The 18,970-nt window shown below is 48.6% G+C and overlaps 3 protein-coding genes across 5 annotated transcripts; 2 read left to right on the top strand and 1 right to left on the bottom strand.

Annotated features, from left to right (window-relative positions):
- Positions 1–4,379: 4,379 nt before the first annotated feature.
- eif4a3 (eukaryotic translation initiation factor 4A3) lies at positions 4,380–9,149 on the top strand. Its single transcript, XM_089005644.1, has 12 exons — positions 4,380–4,645; positions 5,245–5,317; positions 6,434–6,500; positions 6,577–6,639; positions 6,703–6,835; positions 6,903–6,983; positions 7,052–7,193; positions 7,974–8,112; positions 8,188–8,303; positions 8,382–8,489; positions 8,552–8,679; positions 8,837–9,149. Exons 1-12 carry the CDS (start codon positions 4,492–4,494, stop codon positions 8,851–8,853), a joined length of 1,221 nt encoding a protein of 406 aa, XP_088861770.1. The 5' UTR covers positions 4,380–4,491; the 3' UTR covers positions 8,854–9,149.
- On the bottom strand, positions 9,001–11,531 carry soul4 (heme-binding protein soul4). Of its 2 annotated transcripts, XM_089005647.1 has the most exons (6): positions 11,402–11,531; positions 10,870–11,048; positions 10,421–10,506; positions 10,204–10,345; positions 9,449–9,638; positions 9,001–9,386 (listed from the first exon to the last, which is right to left on the bottom strand). In XM_089005647.1, the coding sequence occupies exons 2-6, from the start codon at positions 11,030–11,032 to the stop codon at positions 9,227–9,229; spliced, it is 741 nt and encodes a 246-aa protein (XP_088861773.1). In that variant the 5' UTR covers positions 11,033–11,048; positions 11,402–11,531; the 3' UTR covers positions 9,001–9,226. The 2 variants fall into 2 exon arrangements, with proteins under 2 accessions (XP_088861773.1, XP_088861774.1); XM_089005648.1 differs by lacking the exon at positions 11,402–11,531 and having other exon boundaries at positions 10,870–11,331.
- A 3,527-nt stretch (positions 11,532–15,058) lies between these two features.
- LOC148892094 (transmembrane protein 178A-like) lies at positions 15,059–18,964 on the top strand. 2 transcript variants are annotated; one of them, XM_089005645.1, is made up of 4 exons: positions 15,074–15,954; positions 16,051–16,164; positions 18,300–18,437; positions 18,513–18,964. In XM_089005645.1, the coding sequence occupies exons 1-4, from the start codon at positions 15,471–15,473 to the stop codon at positions 18,734–18,736; spliced, it is 960 nt and encodes a 319-aa protein (XP_088861771.1). In that variant the 5' UTR covers positions 15,074–15,470; the 3' UTR covers positions 18,737–18,964. The 2 variants fall into 2 exon arrangements, with proteins under 2 accessions (XP_088861772.1, XP_088861771.1); XM_089005646.1 differs by lacking the exon at positions 18,300–18,437 and having other exon boundaries at positions 15,059–15,954.
- The last annotated feature ends 6 nt before the right edge of the window (positions 18,965–18,970 follow it).

Genomic DNA, 18,970 nt, shown 5'->3' with positions numbered 1-18,970 from the left:
GAAAGAGTCTACAGGAAAACCGGTCTCACTATAGAGGCGGTATAGAGGGACTCCATCACATGTGCAAAATCACAATACTATTCTGGACTGATTGACTCAAATACAGGAAATGCAGTCCAAGAATTCCACCTGTTCAGCTATTATTCATCCCTCATTATCCACTGGAATTGTTTCTGTCCCACTCAAAAGCGCAGCTGTAACTCCCATTCTGAGAAAACTTGGCTCATATCCCAACGACTTCAATAACCTACGTCCAATTTCTCATCTTCCATTCATCGCTAAAATTTCGAAAAAAACAGTTGCGTCCCAGCTTCACTCTCACCTCACTCACAGTAACCTCTACGAACAATTCCAGTCTGATTTCCGTCCCCGCCACAGCACTGAATCAGCCCTCATAAAAATGACTAATGATCTTCTCATAGCAGCAGATACCGGTTCCCTCTCTATTCTCATCCTTCTCGATTTGTCTGCAGCCTTTGACACCATTTTTCACCTCATCCTCCTCAACAGACTTTCCACTTTAGGCGTCAGGCACACCACTCCTATCACTCCTATCTCACTGGCCGCTCACAGTTCATCCAAATCAACTCCTTCCTTCCAACTCCTTTGTTCTGGTGTGCCCCAAGGGTCTTTCCTGGGGCCCCTTCTCTTTATTAGCTACCTTCTTCCCCTTGGCAATATTTTCAGCAATTTTGGCATTCACTTGCACTGCTTTGCGGATGACACCCAACTCTACCTTTCCAGTAAACCCGACGCCTCACTTCCACTTGCATCCCTTACACCACAGGTGTCAAAGTCAAGGCCAAATCCGGCCCGCCACATCATTTTTTTCGGCCCGCGAAAGCAAATCAAACTTGTTAAATTCCATGATGATTGCTAAAATCGGAGCCAAAATGTCATATTTTTGGATGTCAACCACAATAAAAGTCATTATTCTTGACTTCAGATTTGAAAACGAGTTATTCGTTAATTTGCTGTGTGCTCTATATGTAATATTTGAAGGGATTTAAACATTCTAATGGCTTCCCCAAATTCATAACGGCCCTCGAGAGGAAACCATAACTACAATGTGGCCCGCGGCAAACAATGACTTTGACACCCCTGCCTTACACTTTGCCTCTCAGAAATTAAATCCTGCTTTTCCCATCCCTGGTTGGGATCCCTGGTTGTCCTTGGTTTTAAACAGCGAAAAAACTGAATTTCTCCTTGTCGGTACCAAATCCAGCCTTCATAAAGCAAACACTTTCTCTCTCACCATTGACAGTTCTACCCTGCCCCCCCCGTGTGTTGCTTTGTGTAATCGGGTTCGGTAAATGATTCGGTAAACTTGTGGATAGAGTTGAGGTTCTTTATTAGGACGGCTGTGTCGGTTGGAGGTAGAAGGCAATTGACATGTGTGGCTCTCGTAGGCTCTCATCAGACTGACTTGCAGCAGTGCGGATGCTCCTTTGGTCTATAGCCAGGCATCACTAGTCAAACATGCAAATAACATTTGCTAATATCATTACACCCCGTCCTTCAGGCCAAGAGCCTGGATGGCATCCTGGACAGCTTAACGGCATATTTCCACCTCCATAATATCCCCCTCTCTCCGCTCACACCACTGCTATCCTTATCCACAGTCTCTCCCTCCTTTCACCACATCACTCCTGTCCTCCAGCAGCTCCACTGGCTCCCTGTTAAACTTCATATTGATTTCAAGATACTTCTGTTTACATTTAAAGCCATCCACAACTTTGCCCCCCCTATCTATCTGACCTACTTCTAATCTCCGTTCCCTCTCGGGCCCTCAGATCTTCATCCTTCCTCCACCTCTGTATGCCCTCTACCCATCTCACCACAATGCGGTGCAGAGCTTTCATCCGCTCTGCTCCCAAACTCTGGAACTCACTTGCACCCAACATCCGTAATATTGACTCCCATGCTACTTTCAAATCTCACCTCAAAACTCGCCTGTTTAAACTTGCTTTCGTGGTCTAGTTTAATCTGCTATTTTAGTATTTATTGTTTTATTCAGGGTTTTATATTGTTTTATGTATTGTTGTTTTTTTTTATTGTAATGTGTCCTTGGGTGTTCAGAAAGGCGCTTGTAAATTAAATGTATTATTATTATTAGTAGTAGTAGTAGTAGTAGTAGTAGTAGTCGTAGTAGTAGTAGTAGTATTGGCTGACTAGCTAGCTTTCTATCTCTCTGTTTTACTATTCTATTTGAGTTACTTCCAGGTTGAGTGAACGCTGGCGCGTGTGGCTACCGCTTCCCACCCACAGAAAAACTTATCCTGTGACTGTAAAGTGACCTTGAGAGTTCTGAAAGGCGCTTCAAGCTTCAAGATACCTTTAGTTAGCTTGTATTATTTTGAGGGAGGGAAAGTTTGACTTCCTGGAACGTTCCCAAGCAGTACAAGTGCAAAATGGGTTCAAATATCATCATCATAAATTATGACAGTCGAGTTGGCTATCAAGCTACCTACCTAGCTATCTATTTGCGATCTGTTAGTTATCAATTAACTATCTATTAGCTAGCTATTAGCGGTCTAGTTGGATGGCTATCTATCTTATCTATCAGCGGTCTAGCTCCTTTGCTAGCTCTCTATTAGCTAGCTAGCTAGCTTTATAATAATAATAATAATAATAATAAGCTATCTAGCTATATATTAGCTGTCTAGCTATCTATTAGCTAGCTAGATAGATCGCTATCGATTGCGCATTATTAATATGAAAAGCAAATTAGTGACAGCTGATCATCAGACCAGAGTAACCACAGGGAAAGTGAAAGTTAGTGAATGCTCTCTGTGCACATATAAATCAAGCCATATAAATAAAAATATTTGATATTGTGTGTGAGACAATCTCTTTTTGTCAATGGATGCTACAGCTGCGTGTTTGCTTTCAACATTTAGCTTGTAGTTGACGTGCACATTCCACCATGATGTCCCTGATCCACTGGTGGAAAGACGCTTTGATCCTCTCCTCTTTCATCTAGAACTGCTTTATGTAACAAAGAGGGTACAGAAAGTGCTAAAGAATTAATGCCTCTCTGTGTCTTTGTGTTGTAATATTGTCTTTGTTTTGTCATACGTATTTTTTTTTTTTGTTCTTTTGACTTTTTTTTTTTTTAACAGCTTCTTCCCCCAAGCCATTAACTCTTTGAACTCTTTCAACAGTAGCCAAAATGGAACTGTATAGTGCCACTTAGCAGTTTTTTTGACGACGATACTAGTGCAGCGTGTTCTACCGGAAACAAATTCCTTGTGTGTTCTACATACTTGGCAATAAAGATGATTCTGATTCAAGACGGCGCCGCGAGAGTGGCTGCCTTTCCAGCAGCTCATGTATTTTGTTTTTCTACTTTCATTACTTTTATCGCTTTTCTGCTGTGAAATGTAAATTTCTCCACTGCGAGACTAATAAAGGCAAATCCAATCCAATCCAATTATTCGCTCGCTAATAGCTATCAATTCGCTAACAACTATCTATTCGCAGCTAATACGCTAGCTGGTAGCTAGTGAATAGATAGCCAATAGCTATGTATTTGCTAGCTATTAACTATCTATTCGCTAGCTATTAGCTTGCTATCTATTTGAGTTACTTCCAGGTTGAGTGAACGCTGGCGCATGTGGCTGCCGCTGCTCACCCGCAGAAAAAACGATCCTGTGACTGTAAAGTTACCTTGAGAGTTTTGAAAGGCGCTTAGAAATGAAATTGATTATTATTTTTTTTTCCAGTCCATACTCCGCATAGATGTTTCGGTAGACTATGCCAGCCACCTGGCACCATCTTAAAGACATATATATATATATATAGAGATAGATAGATAGATAGATAGATAGATAGATAGATAGATAGATAGATAGATAGATAGATAGATAGATAGATAGATAGATAGATAGATAGATAGATAGATAGATAGATAGATAGATAGATAGATAGATAGATAGATAGATAGATAGATAGATAGATAGATAGATAGATAGATAGATAGATAGATAGATAGATAGATAGATAGATCAGCTTGGCTAATGAAATAGTCCTCTTGAGTTCACCACTCACTTCAATGTGTTTTAATTATTCGGAAGACCAAGAAGAGATTTGCCGTGTTTGTATTTCAAACTAATTTTGAAGTAAAATTCTATTCAATTCACCAGCGGGTGAAAACGCCCCGTGTTTGTTGGTTTCGGTTACCCGGACGTGTTCCCGGAAGTATTTTATCGCGAATTTCAAAATATTAAAACTACCGAGCATTCGCAATGTTGCAACGGATGAATGCAAAGGAACGTTAATATGCGTTTTTTCTGCAAGGTCCCCTTTGGGGCGCCGTACCGTCCCCCTTCGCTTTGAAGGGGAACGGGTTGCGTCATTTCCGGTGGCGCTTCACCAACGCGTCATCGCAAGTGCGACACGCGCTCCTTTCTTTTCCGTTTGGCTAGTCGTCGCTAGCAGCTAGCGTGGCGGAGCCTCTTCTTTCTTTTTCGCGCCAATCGGAGTCAAAAAATGGCCGTCGCCGGTGTACCGAGTCGCAAGCGCCTCCTCAAGGACGAGGACATGACCAAGGTGGAGTTTGAAACCAGCGAGGAGGTGGACGTCACCCCCACCTTCGACACCATGGGCCTGCGGGAGGACCTGCTGCGCGGCATCTACGCTTACGGTAGGCCGCCGCTCGGCCAGGCCTCTGCGGAACTCGAGTGCTCGCCACGCCGCCGCCGCGAGCCTCACTTCGCCATTTTGAGCCTTTTTTGTCACGTCGGGCTCACATTGGTCACCGCAGCGGCGCTTTGAAGGCTTGCGGTGGCGAATGTGGCAAGTTAGCGCCATTAGCCGCAAAGCGCTGGTCGCTTAGCTTAGCGCCTGACCCCCACCCAACATATCCACCCCGTCTACGACAGGGATCGCGCGCCGTGACGACGAGTGACATTCTCCATCTTCTTTCCATTTGTTTTTGCTTGCTCGAAAATCTTTTCATTTCGGCTTTTCCCTTCAGTGGATTCGCCACAGCGAATCAGTGTCCTCCATCTTCAGAGGTTTGATTGGCATGTTTGTTTTGGCCAAGCTTTTACGTCGGATGCCCTGACACAACCCTCTGTATTTATCCGGGCTTGGGGCCGGCACAAAAGCTCGAAAATAGTGTGGCAAAACAAAATGCTTCCAATGCTGTCAGAATCAAACGGCGCCATTTTCCGGATAGGAAAAGAAAAGTTCGGGTCCTATTGAGAAAATGTGGCTAGCTGTCCCCTTTGCTCGTTTCAGGGTTCGAGAAGCCGTCGGCCATTCAGCAGCGAGCCATCAAGCAGATCATTAAAGGCCGAGACGTCATCGCCCAGTAAGAAAAGACCCCCACACCCCATTTTATTGACTCCAAACAATAACAATACATTTAATTTTTAAGCACCTTTCAAAACTCTCAAGGTCACTTTTCAAACGCAGGATACGTTTTTCTGTGGGTGAGCAGTGGCAGCCACACGCGCCAGCATTCACTCAACCCAGAAGTAACTCAAATAGATAAAAAGCTAGATAGCTAATAGATAACCAATGGATAGCTAATAGATAGAGAGCTAGCTAGGTGCATAACTAATAGAAAGCCAGCTAGATAGCTAGCGAGCCAGCCAGATAGCAAATAGATAGCCAATAGATAGCTAATAGCCAGGCAGCTGCAAAACGAATAACCAGCTAGATAGGTAGCGAGCCAGCCAGATAGCTAATAATACATTTAATTTTTAACCGCCTTTTAAAACTCTCAAGTTCATTTTTCAAACACAGGATACGTTTTCTTGTGGGTGAGCTGCGGCAGCCACACGTGCCAGCGTTCACTCGATCCGGAAGTCACTCAAATAGATAGGACGCTAGTTAGCTAAAAGATAGCCAATAGCGAGACAGCCAGCTTGGTAGCCGCATAACTAATAGCTAGCTAGACAGCCAGATAGCTAATAGATAGCCAGCTAGGTAGCTAGCTACATAGCCAATAGATAGCGAATGGACAGACAGCCAGGCAGCTGTCTAGTAGCTAATACTACTAACTAATAGCCAGCCAGATAGCTAATAATAATAATAATAAATGTCATTTATGAGCGCCTTTCAAAACTCTCAAGGTCACTTTACAGTCACAGGATAAGTTTTCTGTGGGTATGCAGTGGCAGCCACACGCGCCAGCGTTCACTCAACCCGGAAGTAAATATATAGAAACGTAGCTAGCCAGCTAGCTAACAGTTAGCTAGATAGCTAGCCACCTAGATGGCTCTATAGCTACTAGCTAGCTAGATAGTTAGTTAGCCAATACACTGAATGTCACTATTAAACACACATAGATAGCAAATAGCGCGATAGCCAGTCGATAGCTAACAGATATACAACGAGCTAGGTAGCCGTATAACTGATAGATAGGCAGCTAGATAGCCAGATAAAAGGCTCTTCAATAAGAATGTGTTGTGGGTGCGTTCAGGTCTCAGTCGGGAACGGGAAAGACGGCCACCTTCTGTGTGTCGGTCCTGCAGTGTCTGGACATCCAGGTCAGCCATTTTTGCGCCCTTTCACTTGAATTTGGACCAAAGCGCCGTTTTTATGGCAGATTTTCTTTGTCCAAAGGTGAGGGAGACCCAGGCGCTGATCCTGGCGCCCACTCGAGAGCTCGCCGGCCAGATCCAAAAGGTAAAGCGTCTTGCCGCCGGCCGGCGTCCGCCGTAGCGCTAAGGTGTGGCGTCCCGCCCGCAGGTGCTGCTGGCGCTGGGGGACTACATGAACGTTCAGTGCCACGCATGCATCGGGGGCACCAACGTGGGCGAGGACATCCGCAAGTTGGACTTTGGCCAGCACGTGGTGTCGGGAACGCCGGGACGAGTGTTTGGTGAGCGCCGCCATCTGCTCGCCGGCCGTTTGCTCGCCGGCTAACCGGAAGGCTTCTGTGCTGGCAGACATGATCCGGCGACGCAGCCTGCGCACGCGCGCCATCAAAATGTTGGTTCTGGATGAGGCTGACGAGATGCTGAACAAAGGTCGCCCGCCGCCGCCGCCGTCGCCCGCCGCGTCCTTGGGACCGCCCTGACCTCTTGTCGGCCCGCAGGTTTCAAGGAGCAGATCTACGACGTCTACCGCTACCTGCCACCCGCCACCCAGGTGGTCCTCATCAGCGCCACGCTGCCACACGAGATCCTCGAGATGACCAACAAGTTCATGACCGACCCCATCCGCATCCTGGTCAAGCGGTATGTATTAGCTAGCTAGCTAACTTTCTATCTATTTGAGTACATTTCAGGGTGAGTGAACGCAGGCGCTTGTGGCGGCCGCTGCTCACCGACAAACTGATCCTGTGACTGTAAAGTGACCTTGAGAGTTTTGAAAGGCGCTTAGAAATCAAATGTGTTATTATTTTTAGAGCTATCTATTTGCCAGCTGTTGGTTATCTATTTGCTCGCTATTGGCTATCTATTCACTAGCCAATAGCTATCTATTCGCTAGCTGTTGGCTATCTATTCGCTAGCTAGCTACCTTTGTATCTATCCACAGAAAAAAATATCCTGTGACTGTAAAGTGATCTTGAGTTTTGAAAGCTGCTTAGAAATCAAATGTATTATTATTATTATTATTATAGCTATCTATTGGCTATCTATTCACTAGCTAATAGCTATCTATTCGCTAGCTGTTGCTATCTATTCGCTAGCTATTGGCTATCTATTCGCTAGCTGTTGGCTATCTATTCGCTAGCTATTGGCTATCTATTCACGAGCTAATAGCTATCTATTCGCTAGCTGTTGGCTATCTATTCGATAGCTAGCTAGATTTCTATCTATTTGAGTTACTTCCGGGTTGAGTGAACGCTGGTGTGTATGGCTGCCGCTGCTCACCCACAGAAAAAAATATCTTGTAACTGTAAAGTGACCTTGAGAGTTTTGAAAGGTGTTTAGAAATTAAATTATTATTATTATCATCATCATCTCCTGTGTCAATCCGCTTCAATTCCGAGCGCTTTTTTGTCTGCGCCACAGTGATGAGTTGACGCTGGAAGGCATCAAGCAGTTCTTTGTGGCGGTGGAGCGCGAGGAATGGAAGTTTGACACCCTGTGCGACCTCTACGACACGCTCACCATCACGCAGGCCGTCATCTTCTGCAACACCAAGAGGAAGGTGGGCGTGGCGTGGCGAGGCGGCGGCGGCGCCCCATGGCGAGTTGGTGGCGTGCTCGTGACGCATGTCTTTCAGGTGGACTGGCTGACGGAGAAAATGCGCGAGGCCAACTTCACCGTGTCGTCCATGCACGGAGACATGCCGCAGAAGGAGCGAGAGTCCATCATGAAGGAGTTCCGTTCGGGAGCCAGGTGACCCGCAGGCCCCGCCCCCACTAACAGGCCCCGCCTCCCCCCCCCTCGACTGCATGTTAACGCTTGTTCCCGCAGTCGCGTGTTGATCTCGACGGACGTGTGGGCCCGTGGTCTGGACGTGCCTCAGGTTTCCCTCATCATCAACTACGACCTCCCCAACAACCGAGAGCTCTACATCCACAGGTAGGACGCCCCCCCCTCCCCAACGCCACCTCCCCCGACGCTCACCTGTGACCCCCGCCCAGGATCGGCCGCTCGGGTCGCTACGGCCGCAAAGGCGTGGCCATCAACTTTGTGAAGAACGACGACATCCGTATCCTACGCGACATAGAGCAGTACTACTCTACGCAAATCGACGAGATGCCCATGAACGGTGAGCGCCATCGCCCCTGCCACGCCCCTTCACGGCTGGCATTAGCCAATCAGCTGCAGACGACCCCCCCCCCCCCAACTCCTTCATTGATTCTTTCAAAATGTCCGCCAGCTTCTTTCAGGCCGTACTTGTAATTTGTTGTGACATTTGTCCTCAGTGGCCGACCTGATCTGACTTGGGTGTCCACCAGCGGGCGTCCGTCAGCGGAGGCCCGCCCCCCCACGGTGGCAAGCTTCCTTTTTACTTCCTGTTGCATGGGTTTGTTTGTAAATAGTTTTCTTTTTTTACCCCCTTTGTGTTAGTGTAAGAACAGCTGACATGTTTTCAATTGACAATACGTTTATTTCACAATAAATGTTCATTGAACAGCTCTTTCGCGATACCTTTCAAATTAAAAGCTTTTGATTATTCAGTTTTTTTAAATCAGGATATAAAAATATTGACCTTCAATAAAGTTGATTTGATTTCCACTCGCTGTCCAATTAGCTTCCGGCTCTAAGAGCTAAGCACGCTCACGACACACAACGCGGCATTGGTGCCCCCCCCCCTAGCGGCGCAGGAACCAGATCTCGTTGCGTCGGCGAGGGACGCCGGGGTTCTCGTAGACGGCCACCATGTAGACGCCGGACGCTGAGCCACCCAGCAGTTCCCGCAGGGCGCCGATGTGGGCCGTCACCGTCTCCTCGTTTGTGGTCCCCGAGAAGGGCCTGCCGCAAAACGCCACGTCGGTGAGATGCCCGCGCACGTTTTTTGCCCATCGGCGTCTTACCTGGCCACCACGGAGAAGGCGTCGCGCTGCACCACATCCACGTCGGGGTCGTGCGGCCGCGGCGGCGCGTCCTGGTAGGCGGCGGGCAGGTAGAAGGCGGTTTCCACCTTCTTGTCCAGCAGCGTCTTGCCGTCGCCCGACACCACCACCACCGTGCTGACCACCGGCACCGTCAGGCCCAGGTGGCTACCTGCCACCACGCCCAAACCCAAAATGGATAATAATATTAATAATCCATTTCATTTCCAAGCGCCTTTCAAAACTCTCAAGGTCGCTTTACAGTCACATGATACATTTTTCTGTGGGTGAGCAGCGGCAGCCACACACGCCAGCGTTCACTCAACCTGTTAGTAACTTGGATAGAAAGCTAGCTAGTTAACGGCTACTAGGCCTTCACTCGACATGGAAGTAACTCGAATAGAAAGCTACATAGCTAAATAACTCAGATAGAAAGCTAGCTAGCAAATAGATAGCTAACAGATAGCTAGCTAGGCCTTCACTCAACCCGGAAGTAACTCAGATAGAAAGCTAGCTAGCTAATACATAGGTAACAGAGAGCTAGCTAGGCCGTCACTCAACCCAAAAGTAACTCGGATAGATAGCTAAGCAACTCGGATAGAAAGCTAGGTAGCTAATAGATAGCTATCAGATAACTAGCTAGCCCTTTACTCAACCCGGAAGTAACTCAGATAGAAAGCTAGCTAATAGATGCCGACAGTCTCCAAAATCAACAAAACAAAATTAGGGGTTTCCACCTGCTGAGTTCTCCTTGCAGATGAAGCGCATCAACTTCATGAAGCTCTTGGAGATGCTCTGCTCGTAAAGTTCCTCGGCGTCCCTCACGCACGCCCACTTGCCGGCCGGGTACTTTCGCTCCTCCCACATCACCTCACCCATCTGCGTGCGACAAGCCATCGCCTGTGACGTCACCGTTGCGGCGGAGAGGGGGGGGGCGTGGGGTGGCGTCATCACCTTCTCCTGACGGGAAATCAGCGCGAAGGGGACGGGCTCCCTCTGCTGGTTGTTGCGCGCCATCTCGTGGATGGGGCCCCTCATTTCTACCCAGAAAAAAAACACACACACACCTGTATTGATGAGCAGCGGCAGCCACACACGCCAGCGTTCACTCAACCCGGAATAACTCAAATAGATAGAAAGCTAGCCAGCTATCTAATAGATAGCCACCCAGCTAGCTAGCTCGTAAGATAGCTGATATATAGCTAGCTAGCTAATAGATATACAGCCAGATAGCCAGCTAGCTAATAGCTAGGTATCTAGGTAGCCAGCTCGATAGATAGCTAGAAAGCTAGCATACACATGATGTAATGAAAACCATTTAACTACAGGTAACATCCGACTTCTTAACAAAACAACACCTTGGGGCCTTGTCAAGCTGCGTTAGCATAGCGACGTCACTTCACCTGTGGGCACGGTGACCTGATGCGTGCTGGCCACGGCCCTCCAATGAGCGAGCAGCCTGTCCGAGTGCTCGTCCCCCATTGGCTCCGGGTTGTCGGTGATGTCATCATCCAGCTGCTCGTCTTCGTCCAACCCTTCCAGGTCGTCCAAGGAAATCAAAGCCATGGCGGGCACCTGTCACCTGAGCGCGAAGGGGCGGGGCAACAAGAACAGTCTGTGACGTCACAACAAGAAAGCCGCCGTCGTCCCCCGACCGACGCAAACGACCGCAATGTTCACTCCGTGTTCGATGAATATCTTCTCTCGGGTTTACGCGAAGATGGGACGACGTCACGGCGCACGGCTGGAAGCAGGAAAAGAACCGTTAGCCCCTAGCTAACGGCTAGCCTGCCGCTGGCGTCACCCCGACGCGTCGCTCGTCGGCTTTAGCTTCGCTCGACTCGGTTTCCCTTTTCGCGTAACGCCCGTCGGACGGTTGGCGTGGCCCGGCGCGCGTGCGTGCGTGTGTGTGTGTGTGTGCGCGCGCGCTCTTACCTGCTCGGTCGCTCACGCGCCTGCTTGTCACGGCAGTGCACTAGACTGACGACGCTCGTCCCTCCGCGGTAAGCACTTGGCGAGACTTCCGGTTGGACGGCTTCAAAGTAAGAACCTGATAAGCGGAAGTGATGCCTTTTGACAAGCATACGAGCGTCGGTCTTGTCAGGAAGTGAAGCGTCATTCACGGTAACCTGCTTTTCTTTTGGTTTCCTCTTTATTGGTTTATTTCGTTTCATGATACATTTAAGATACTGGAGACTCGTCTGTGTAAGCTGTCAGTCGTACAGGAGTGGTTTCTTTAGCCGTCATCTGACGGCATCGATACTGGAGATTGTAAATTTAATTTAAAACCAACAACTTGATTGGATTGTTTTGCTTTCTAACATTGTTTCCATAAATATAATTCATTTATATTGTAAACTGAAATTTGGGAATGAGTTTTTTTATCCACTGGGGCATAAAAAAATAAATAAATATTCAGTCAGTAACATCCATTAGACAATCACCCAAAATGTGGATCATTGTTTTTCAAAGCAAAAGTAGATTTTTTGACATTGTTGCCATAATTAGCTTTATCTCGTTTGTATTTTATTTATTATTGGATTTGTCAACATTTGGGTATATAATAGTATTCAATAGAAAACGTTGCTTAAAAACAACAGATTGATATCGTCTATTATCCTGTCGTATAAACCTCGCGTCAGCCATTTTGAATGCATTGCGATTTACAACTTACGACCGTTTTGTCGGAACGGAACCCGCTCGTAACTCGGGTGTTACCTCTATTTGCTATCTATTAGATATCTGGCTAGCTAGCTATGTAGCTGGCTATTTATTATCCATATGGCTATCTAGCTAGTTATCTAACTGTCTAGCTGGCTATCTATTAGCTATCTGTTAGCTAGCTAGCTATCTATTTGAGTTACTTCTGGGTTGAGTGAACGCTGGCACATGTGGCGACGGTTGGTGTCCAGCGGGCAGCGAAGCAGCGTTTTCTTCATCTTAGCCGCCGCCGCCACCGCGGCTGCCATCTTGGATTTCTTGCCTCCCTTCAGCTTCACTTCCAAACGCGTCATCCAGTCCTTGTCAATTCATCAACAGCGGCCATTTTGACCGCCTGTGCGAGTAAATGCGCAAACGCCTCCCCACCCTTGTCTGTTTGTGTGCGTGCGGGGTCACCAAGGTCACATTCCTGCCGTCATCAGAAGGAGGCCGCAGGTGAGCAAGCCAAGCAAAGAGCATCGTTAAATTTTCATCAGTCGCGCTGATCAATAAATAATTCAGGCGCAGTGGAAGTCGCTTGGCTCCGCCCCCTCCAGTCCAAGTTGCCGTGGAACTCGATTAGGTACACCTGGAAGCCAACTTCTCTGTTGCCAAGGCGACGGCGAGGCCTCTTTGGCAGACGCAGCGGGGGTCTCTGTTGCCACGGCGACACCCCTCAGTCATCATCAGTTGCCGAGGAAGCGCATCGTCGAGTCAGAGAGGAGACTGGTGGCAATTTGGACGCCGGTGGGATCTCCTCAAAACACTCCAGGAAGTGATGGTTGGGGGCAAACAAAACCCACGATTGGGACAGAAAGAGCGGCTTGGGGTGGGCATAAACCCTCTTGCGACAAAGTGTTGTGAAGCTCCCAAAGATGGCCCAACTTGCGAGGGGCTTCGTCCACCCAGGGGGGGCGAGGGGCGGCGACACGCCAACCAACACAAAGGCCGGTTTGCCCCAAAATGGCGCGCCCACCTGGACCATTTCGCGACACTCGCCCCCAACTTTTACTTGGCCTTTCAGAAAACATTATTAGCTGGCTGGCTGTTGGCTATCTATTAACTATTTATTTGCTATCCATTAGCTAGCTAGCTTTCTATCTATTTGAGTTATTTCGGGGTTGAGTGAATGCCGGTCACCGGAGAAGCTACCGAAGACGCTACCGAAGAAGCTATCGTAGACGCTACCAAAAAAGCTACCGAAGAAGCTACTGAAGAAGCTACCGAAGACGCTACCAAAGAAGCTACTGAAGACGCTACCAAAGAAGCTACTGAAGAAGCTCCCGAAATAGCTACTGAAGAACCTATTGAAGAAGCTACCCAAGAAGCTGCCGAAAAAGCTGCCAAAGAAGCAATGGAAGAAGCTACAGAAGACGCGACTGAAGAAGCTACAGAAGAGCTACAGAAGAATCTACTGAAGAAGCTAGCAAAGAAGCTACCAAAAAAGCTAATGAAAAAGCTACCGAAACAGCTAATGGAAAAGCTACAGATGAAGCTACCCAAAAAGCTAAAAGCTACCGAAGAAGCACGGCCAGTGCAAGAATCAGGACAAGGGCAAGGAAAACCCTATTGGACCCTCAGCACCCTCCCCACCACCTTTTCCAGTGACTCCCTTAAAGGACAGCCTACATCACTTTTTTGTTTTTTATCTGACATCAGAAAAACATTTTATAGCATCTAAAATACCCAAAACATGCAGTATGATATTTTTATTCAAATGCAAAACACCAATAAAAATGACTTAAAGTGTCTAAAATCTGCAAAAAATTGAGCTGCGAATTGGGCATTTTCAGAAAGTCCCGCCCCCAGTTCGTGACGTCACGCCAAGACGTCTTGCATTGCTAGTGAATCAAAAGAATGGCTTCAGATTCGGAGAATATGCTTTCTTGTTACACCTCCAATGATGAATATGATTCAAATAGTTCTGAAGAGGAAAGCATACATGTTTGAAACCGATTAAAGAATTTATTACGTGCCATTTTGAGGCAACATTGGGGGGACATCTATCACCCAAAAAAAAGCGGCACAAAATGGCGACCTCCTGTGGCCACCTCCGTTTCCACAGGCTGATCAATTCCTTATATGGAGCTTGGACACCCTCTTTTGGCGGCTTTTGGGTGCAACACAAGGTTTTCAAACCAAAAAAATAGAGCAAAATACATTGACGTGATGGAAGGACTGCTACAATTTGCCTTTTTTTCGGTCCGGGGGCGTTCCTTTAGTGACGTCACGTACGGACTCGTCACCAACTCAAAAACAAGACTTCCTGAATATTGAGCGCTAGTCTTAAAACGTAGAATATAGCTATATGCGGTGGAATCTTATTAAAATGCGACCAGTAGAAGTCATTTGAAGCCATTTTACAAATTATGGACACAACTTGTCCGGAGACGTCGGTTGTCCTTTAAACCCCTCGTCCCCATTAACTCTGTAAACAGTCACCCAAATAAAAGTGATTTCCCTTCCATTAGCCTTTGTGAGAGTCCTCCATATTTGTTCGTCAAGTCTTTTGGATGACGATACGAGAGCAGCGTGATCCACCAGAGCCAAATTCCTTGTGTGTTCTACATACTTGACCAAGAAAGAGGATTCGGATTCTGAAAAGGCGATCGGAGCTTCTGCCCCTATCCCCCCCCCCACGCTTGTCCACGCAGCGGCAAAGGTGTCAAGATGGCCGCCGTCACGGCAGCGCACGGCTCTTGGCCTCGTGAGGCCTCTCAGGTGATGGAGGCCAGAAAAAAAGCAGAAACGTTGTCCATTAAGTTGATCAATAATTCATGTGAGCTGCTTCCTGTAAGCGGACCCCCCCCCCTTCCCCAAACGTCCATGAGCGTGAGCGCCCATGCCGGCTGGAGGGGGCGCTTACGTGCTTCAAGGTCATCCCACTTCCTGTCGCTCAGCCCCCACCCCCGCAACACGATTCCTTCCGATCAATACGCCTTTCCCACGATGTGGGCCGGGCCCCTCCCATCGAAAGGTTCTGGATGGCCCCGCTGGAGCTTCATCAGCAGGAATCGACTTGCGGCCGGTCAAAGGTCAAATGCGGCAGGTTTACGGTGTCCTTGGTCGGCGGTCACGTAAACATGCCCCCCACCCCCGCCCACAGATGCATTAACGCCCGCGGTGCGCGCGCGCGCGTGCGTGCGCGTAAAGTCACGCCGATTCCCCGCAGAAAGAAGCCCCTCTTTGCGCTTTTACTTTGAAGGCGGCGGGAGCGCCAGAAGTTCCGGTGGGCTGCCCGCCACCGATCGCGCGCTCCTGACGGCGAACCGCAGCAGCCGAACCGCGATGGCAGCAGGACGCCATGGCGGCTGAAGACAAAGCGAGCCGCGAGGAGGGCGTCGGCTTCGGCGGCTTCGGCGGCGTCGGGCGGGCGTCCGCCTGGGGCGCCGCCAGCCTGGCCCTGAGCGCGCTCGCCCTGCTGCTGCTGGCCGCCGCCATCGGCACCGAGCACTGGTACGAGACGGACACGCGCCGTCACCGCGACAACTGCGAGCGGCAGGGTGCCGATTCGGGCGGCCAGCAGAACCGCGACAGGCCCATCTACCACTTGCCGCTGCTGGAGGCGGGCGCGGGAGCGGGCGCGGCCCCGCGCGACGCGGCGCGGCTCAAGGCCGTGCACGTGGGCAGCCGCGAGGACGAGCTGCTGGAGAACTGGCGGGCCATCGTGGGCATGGGCATCCTGGAGACCGAGTGCGGGCGCCCGCTCTTCTCCACGCACGCCGGCCTGTGGCGGAAGTGTTACGTGGCCGGACTGGACCGGGACATCGACCGCCTGGTGGAGCGGGGTGAGACCACGGGGGTGGAGTGGGGTGTGTGGTGGGGGGGCGGTTTCGCGTTTGGCTTTGAATAGGACGCGTCCTTGTGTGTGACGTCACCCGCAGGGATCGCGGAGCGCTGCACGCCCGTCAAGTATCATTTCTCTCAGCCCGTCAGACTGAGGAACATCCCGCTCAACCTGACCAGAAGCATCCAGCAGGACGAGTGGCATCTGCTGCGTGAGTGGCAAACCTGAACACCGACCGCTCACGACCCCGCCCTCCAAAATCAAAACGTTGCTTTCAATCATAATCATAATCATAATAATAATAAATTTCATTTCTAAGCGCATTTTAAAACTCTCAATGTCACTTTACAGTCACAGGATGTTTTTCTCTGGGTGAGCAGCGGCAACCACATGCGCCAGCGTTCGCTCAACCAGGAAGTAACTCTGCTAACAGATAGTAAGCTAGCTAGCTAAGTAACTCTGGTAACGGATAGGATGCTAGCTAGCTACATAATAGAGAGCTAGCTAGATAGTTAGCTAGCCAGCCAGATAGCTATAAAGATATCGTAATAGATGGCAAGCTACATAGCCAGCAGCTATATAGCAATAATAATCATCATAATAAGGGGACATAAGCCAGTGTCTTCTTGTGCCGGTCCCAAGCCCGGATAAATCCAGAGGGTTGTGTCAGGAAGGGCATCCGATGTAAAAGCTTGGCCAAAACAAACATGCGGATCAAACCTCTGAAGATGGAGGACACTGATTCGCTGTGGCAAACCCCTTGAAGGGAAAAGCCCAACGAAAAAGAAGAAGAAGAATCATAATAATACATTTAATTTATAAGCACCCTTCAAAACTCTCAATGTCACATACAGTCAAAGGAGAAGTTTTTCTGTGGGTGAGCAGTACATTAGATAGAAAGTTAGCTAGCTGGCTAATAGATAACTAATAGATCGCTAGATAGATAGCTAATAGATAAATAGTTATGTAGACAGCTTGTTAGCAAATAGATATCAAATAGATATATAGCAAGGTAGTCAGCTAGATAGCTAGCTAGATAGCCAGCTAGATAGCGAGATTAGCTAGCTAATAAATAACTAATAGATAGCCAGCTAGAGAGTCAGCCAGCTAGCTAATAGATAGTAAATAGATCGCCAGCTAGGTAGCCAGCTACATAGCGAGATTAGCAAATAGATATCAAATAGATATGTAGCAAGGTAGCCAGCTAGATAGCGAGATTAGCTACCTAATAAATAACTAATAGATAACCAGCTAGAGCGTTCGCCAGCTAGCTAATAGATAGCCAGCTAGATAGTGAGATTGGCTAGCTAATGAATAACTAATAGATTGCCAGCTAGAGAGTTAGCCAGCTAGCTAATCGATAGCAAATCGATAGCCAGCTAGATAGTGAGTTTAGCTAGCTAATAAATAACTAATAGATAGCCAGCTAGAGAGTCAGCCAGCTAGCTAATAGATAGTAAATAGATCGCCAGCTAGGTCGCCAGCTACATAGCGAGATTAGCAAATAGATATCAAATAGATATGTAGCAAGGTAGCCAGCTAGATAGCGAGATTAGCTACCTAATAAATAACTAATAGATAACCAGCTAGAGCATTCGCCAGCTCGCTAATAGATAGCCAGCTAGATAGTGAGTTTAGCTAGCTAATAAATAACTAATAGATAGCCAGCGAGAGAGTTAGCCAGCTAGTTAATAAATAGCAAATAGATCGCCAGCTACGTAGCCAGCTAGATAACGAGATTAGCTAGCTAATAAATAACTAATAGATAGCCAACTATAGTGGTAGTCAGCTAGCTAATAGATAGCCAGCTACATAGGCCAGCTAGATAGTGAGATTAGCTAGCTAATAAATAACTAGCCAACTATAGAGCTAGTCAGCTAGCTAATAGATATCCAGCTAGATAGTGAGATTGGCTAGCTAATAAATAACTAATAGATTGCCAGCTAGAGATTTAGCCAGTTAGCTAATATATAGCAAATCGATAGCCAGCTAGATAGCGAGTTTAGCTAGCTAATAAATAACTAATAGATAGCCAGCGAGAGAGTCAGGCAGCTAGCTAATAGATAGTAAATAGATCGCCAGCTACGTAGCCAGCTAGATAACGAGATTAGCTAGCTAATAAATAACTAATAGATAGACAACTATAGTGGTAGTCAGCTAGCTGATAGCAAGCTACATAGCCAGCTAGATAGTGAGATTAGCTAGCTAATAAATAACTAGCCAACTATAGAGCTAGTCAGCTAGCTAATAGATAGCCAGCTAGATAGTGAGATTGGGGGGGCGTGACTCCCCGTCACCTGGGCAACCAGCAGGTCATTTTCCGCCTTTCCTCCCTTTGGACGTCAGACTTGCGCCGCATGACGGCGGGCTTCCTGGGCATGGCGGCCGCCGTCCTGCTGTGCGGCGGCGTGGTGACGGTCGTGGGCTTCTTCTGGGAGGGCAGCCTCACGCGACACGTGGCCGGACTGCTCTTCTTCATGGCAGGTGCGCCAGCGCCATTTAGTTTTTTGGGTCGGAAAAGGCCGCTTCAGTTTGCCCGTTTTGTGTTTCCGCCCGCAGGCGTCTTCTGCGCCATCTCTCTGTGCACCTACGCGGCCAGCGTGACCTACGACCTTTCGCGGATGCCGCCCTTCATCTACGGCCTCCCGGACGACGTGGACCACGGCTATGGCTGGTCGGTAGCGCTGGCGTGGGCCAGCCTGGCGCTCAGTGTGGCCTCGGGCTGCTTGGGCGCCGCCTTCCCGCTGCTAGGCCGCCAAACCCTGCCCCCCTCCGCTGTCTGAGTACGCCGAGACGCCCCCCCCCTCCCCCGAAGGTGGAAAGTAGGCACCGCTTGAATTGGACCTCTGCCGTTACCATGGCGACTCGCTTTTGCACAATAACAAGCATGGCAGATCGTTCTCAAAGCCCAAACCAGCGCAGGCCCCGCCTCCAAAACACTTTTTTTTTTTCAAATGAGCGGTGCCCATCCCGTTGTCGGCGGCGACTCGCAATGCTAAATGCCCCCCCCCCCCCCC

This window comes from Hippocampus bargibanti, linkage group LG10, assembly GCF_051943395.1.
Source record: "Hippocampus bargibanti isolate YZ-2025 linkage group LG10, ASM5194339v1, whole genome shotgun sequence".
In the NCBI taxonomy this organism is placed as follows: Eukaryota; Metazoa; Chordata; class Actinopteri; order Syngnathiformes; family Syngnathidae; genus Hippocampus; species Hippocampus bargibanti.
This window is presented reverse-complemented; position numbering and strand designations above follow the sequence as displayed.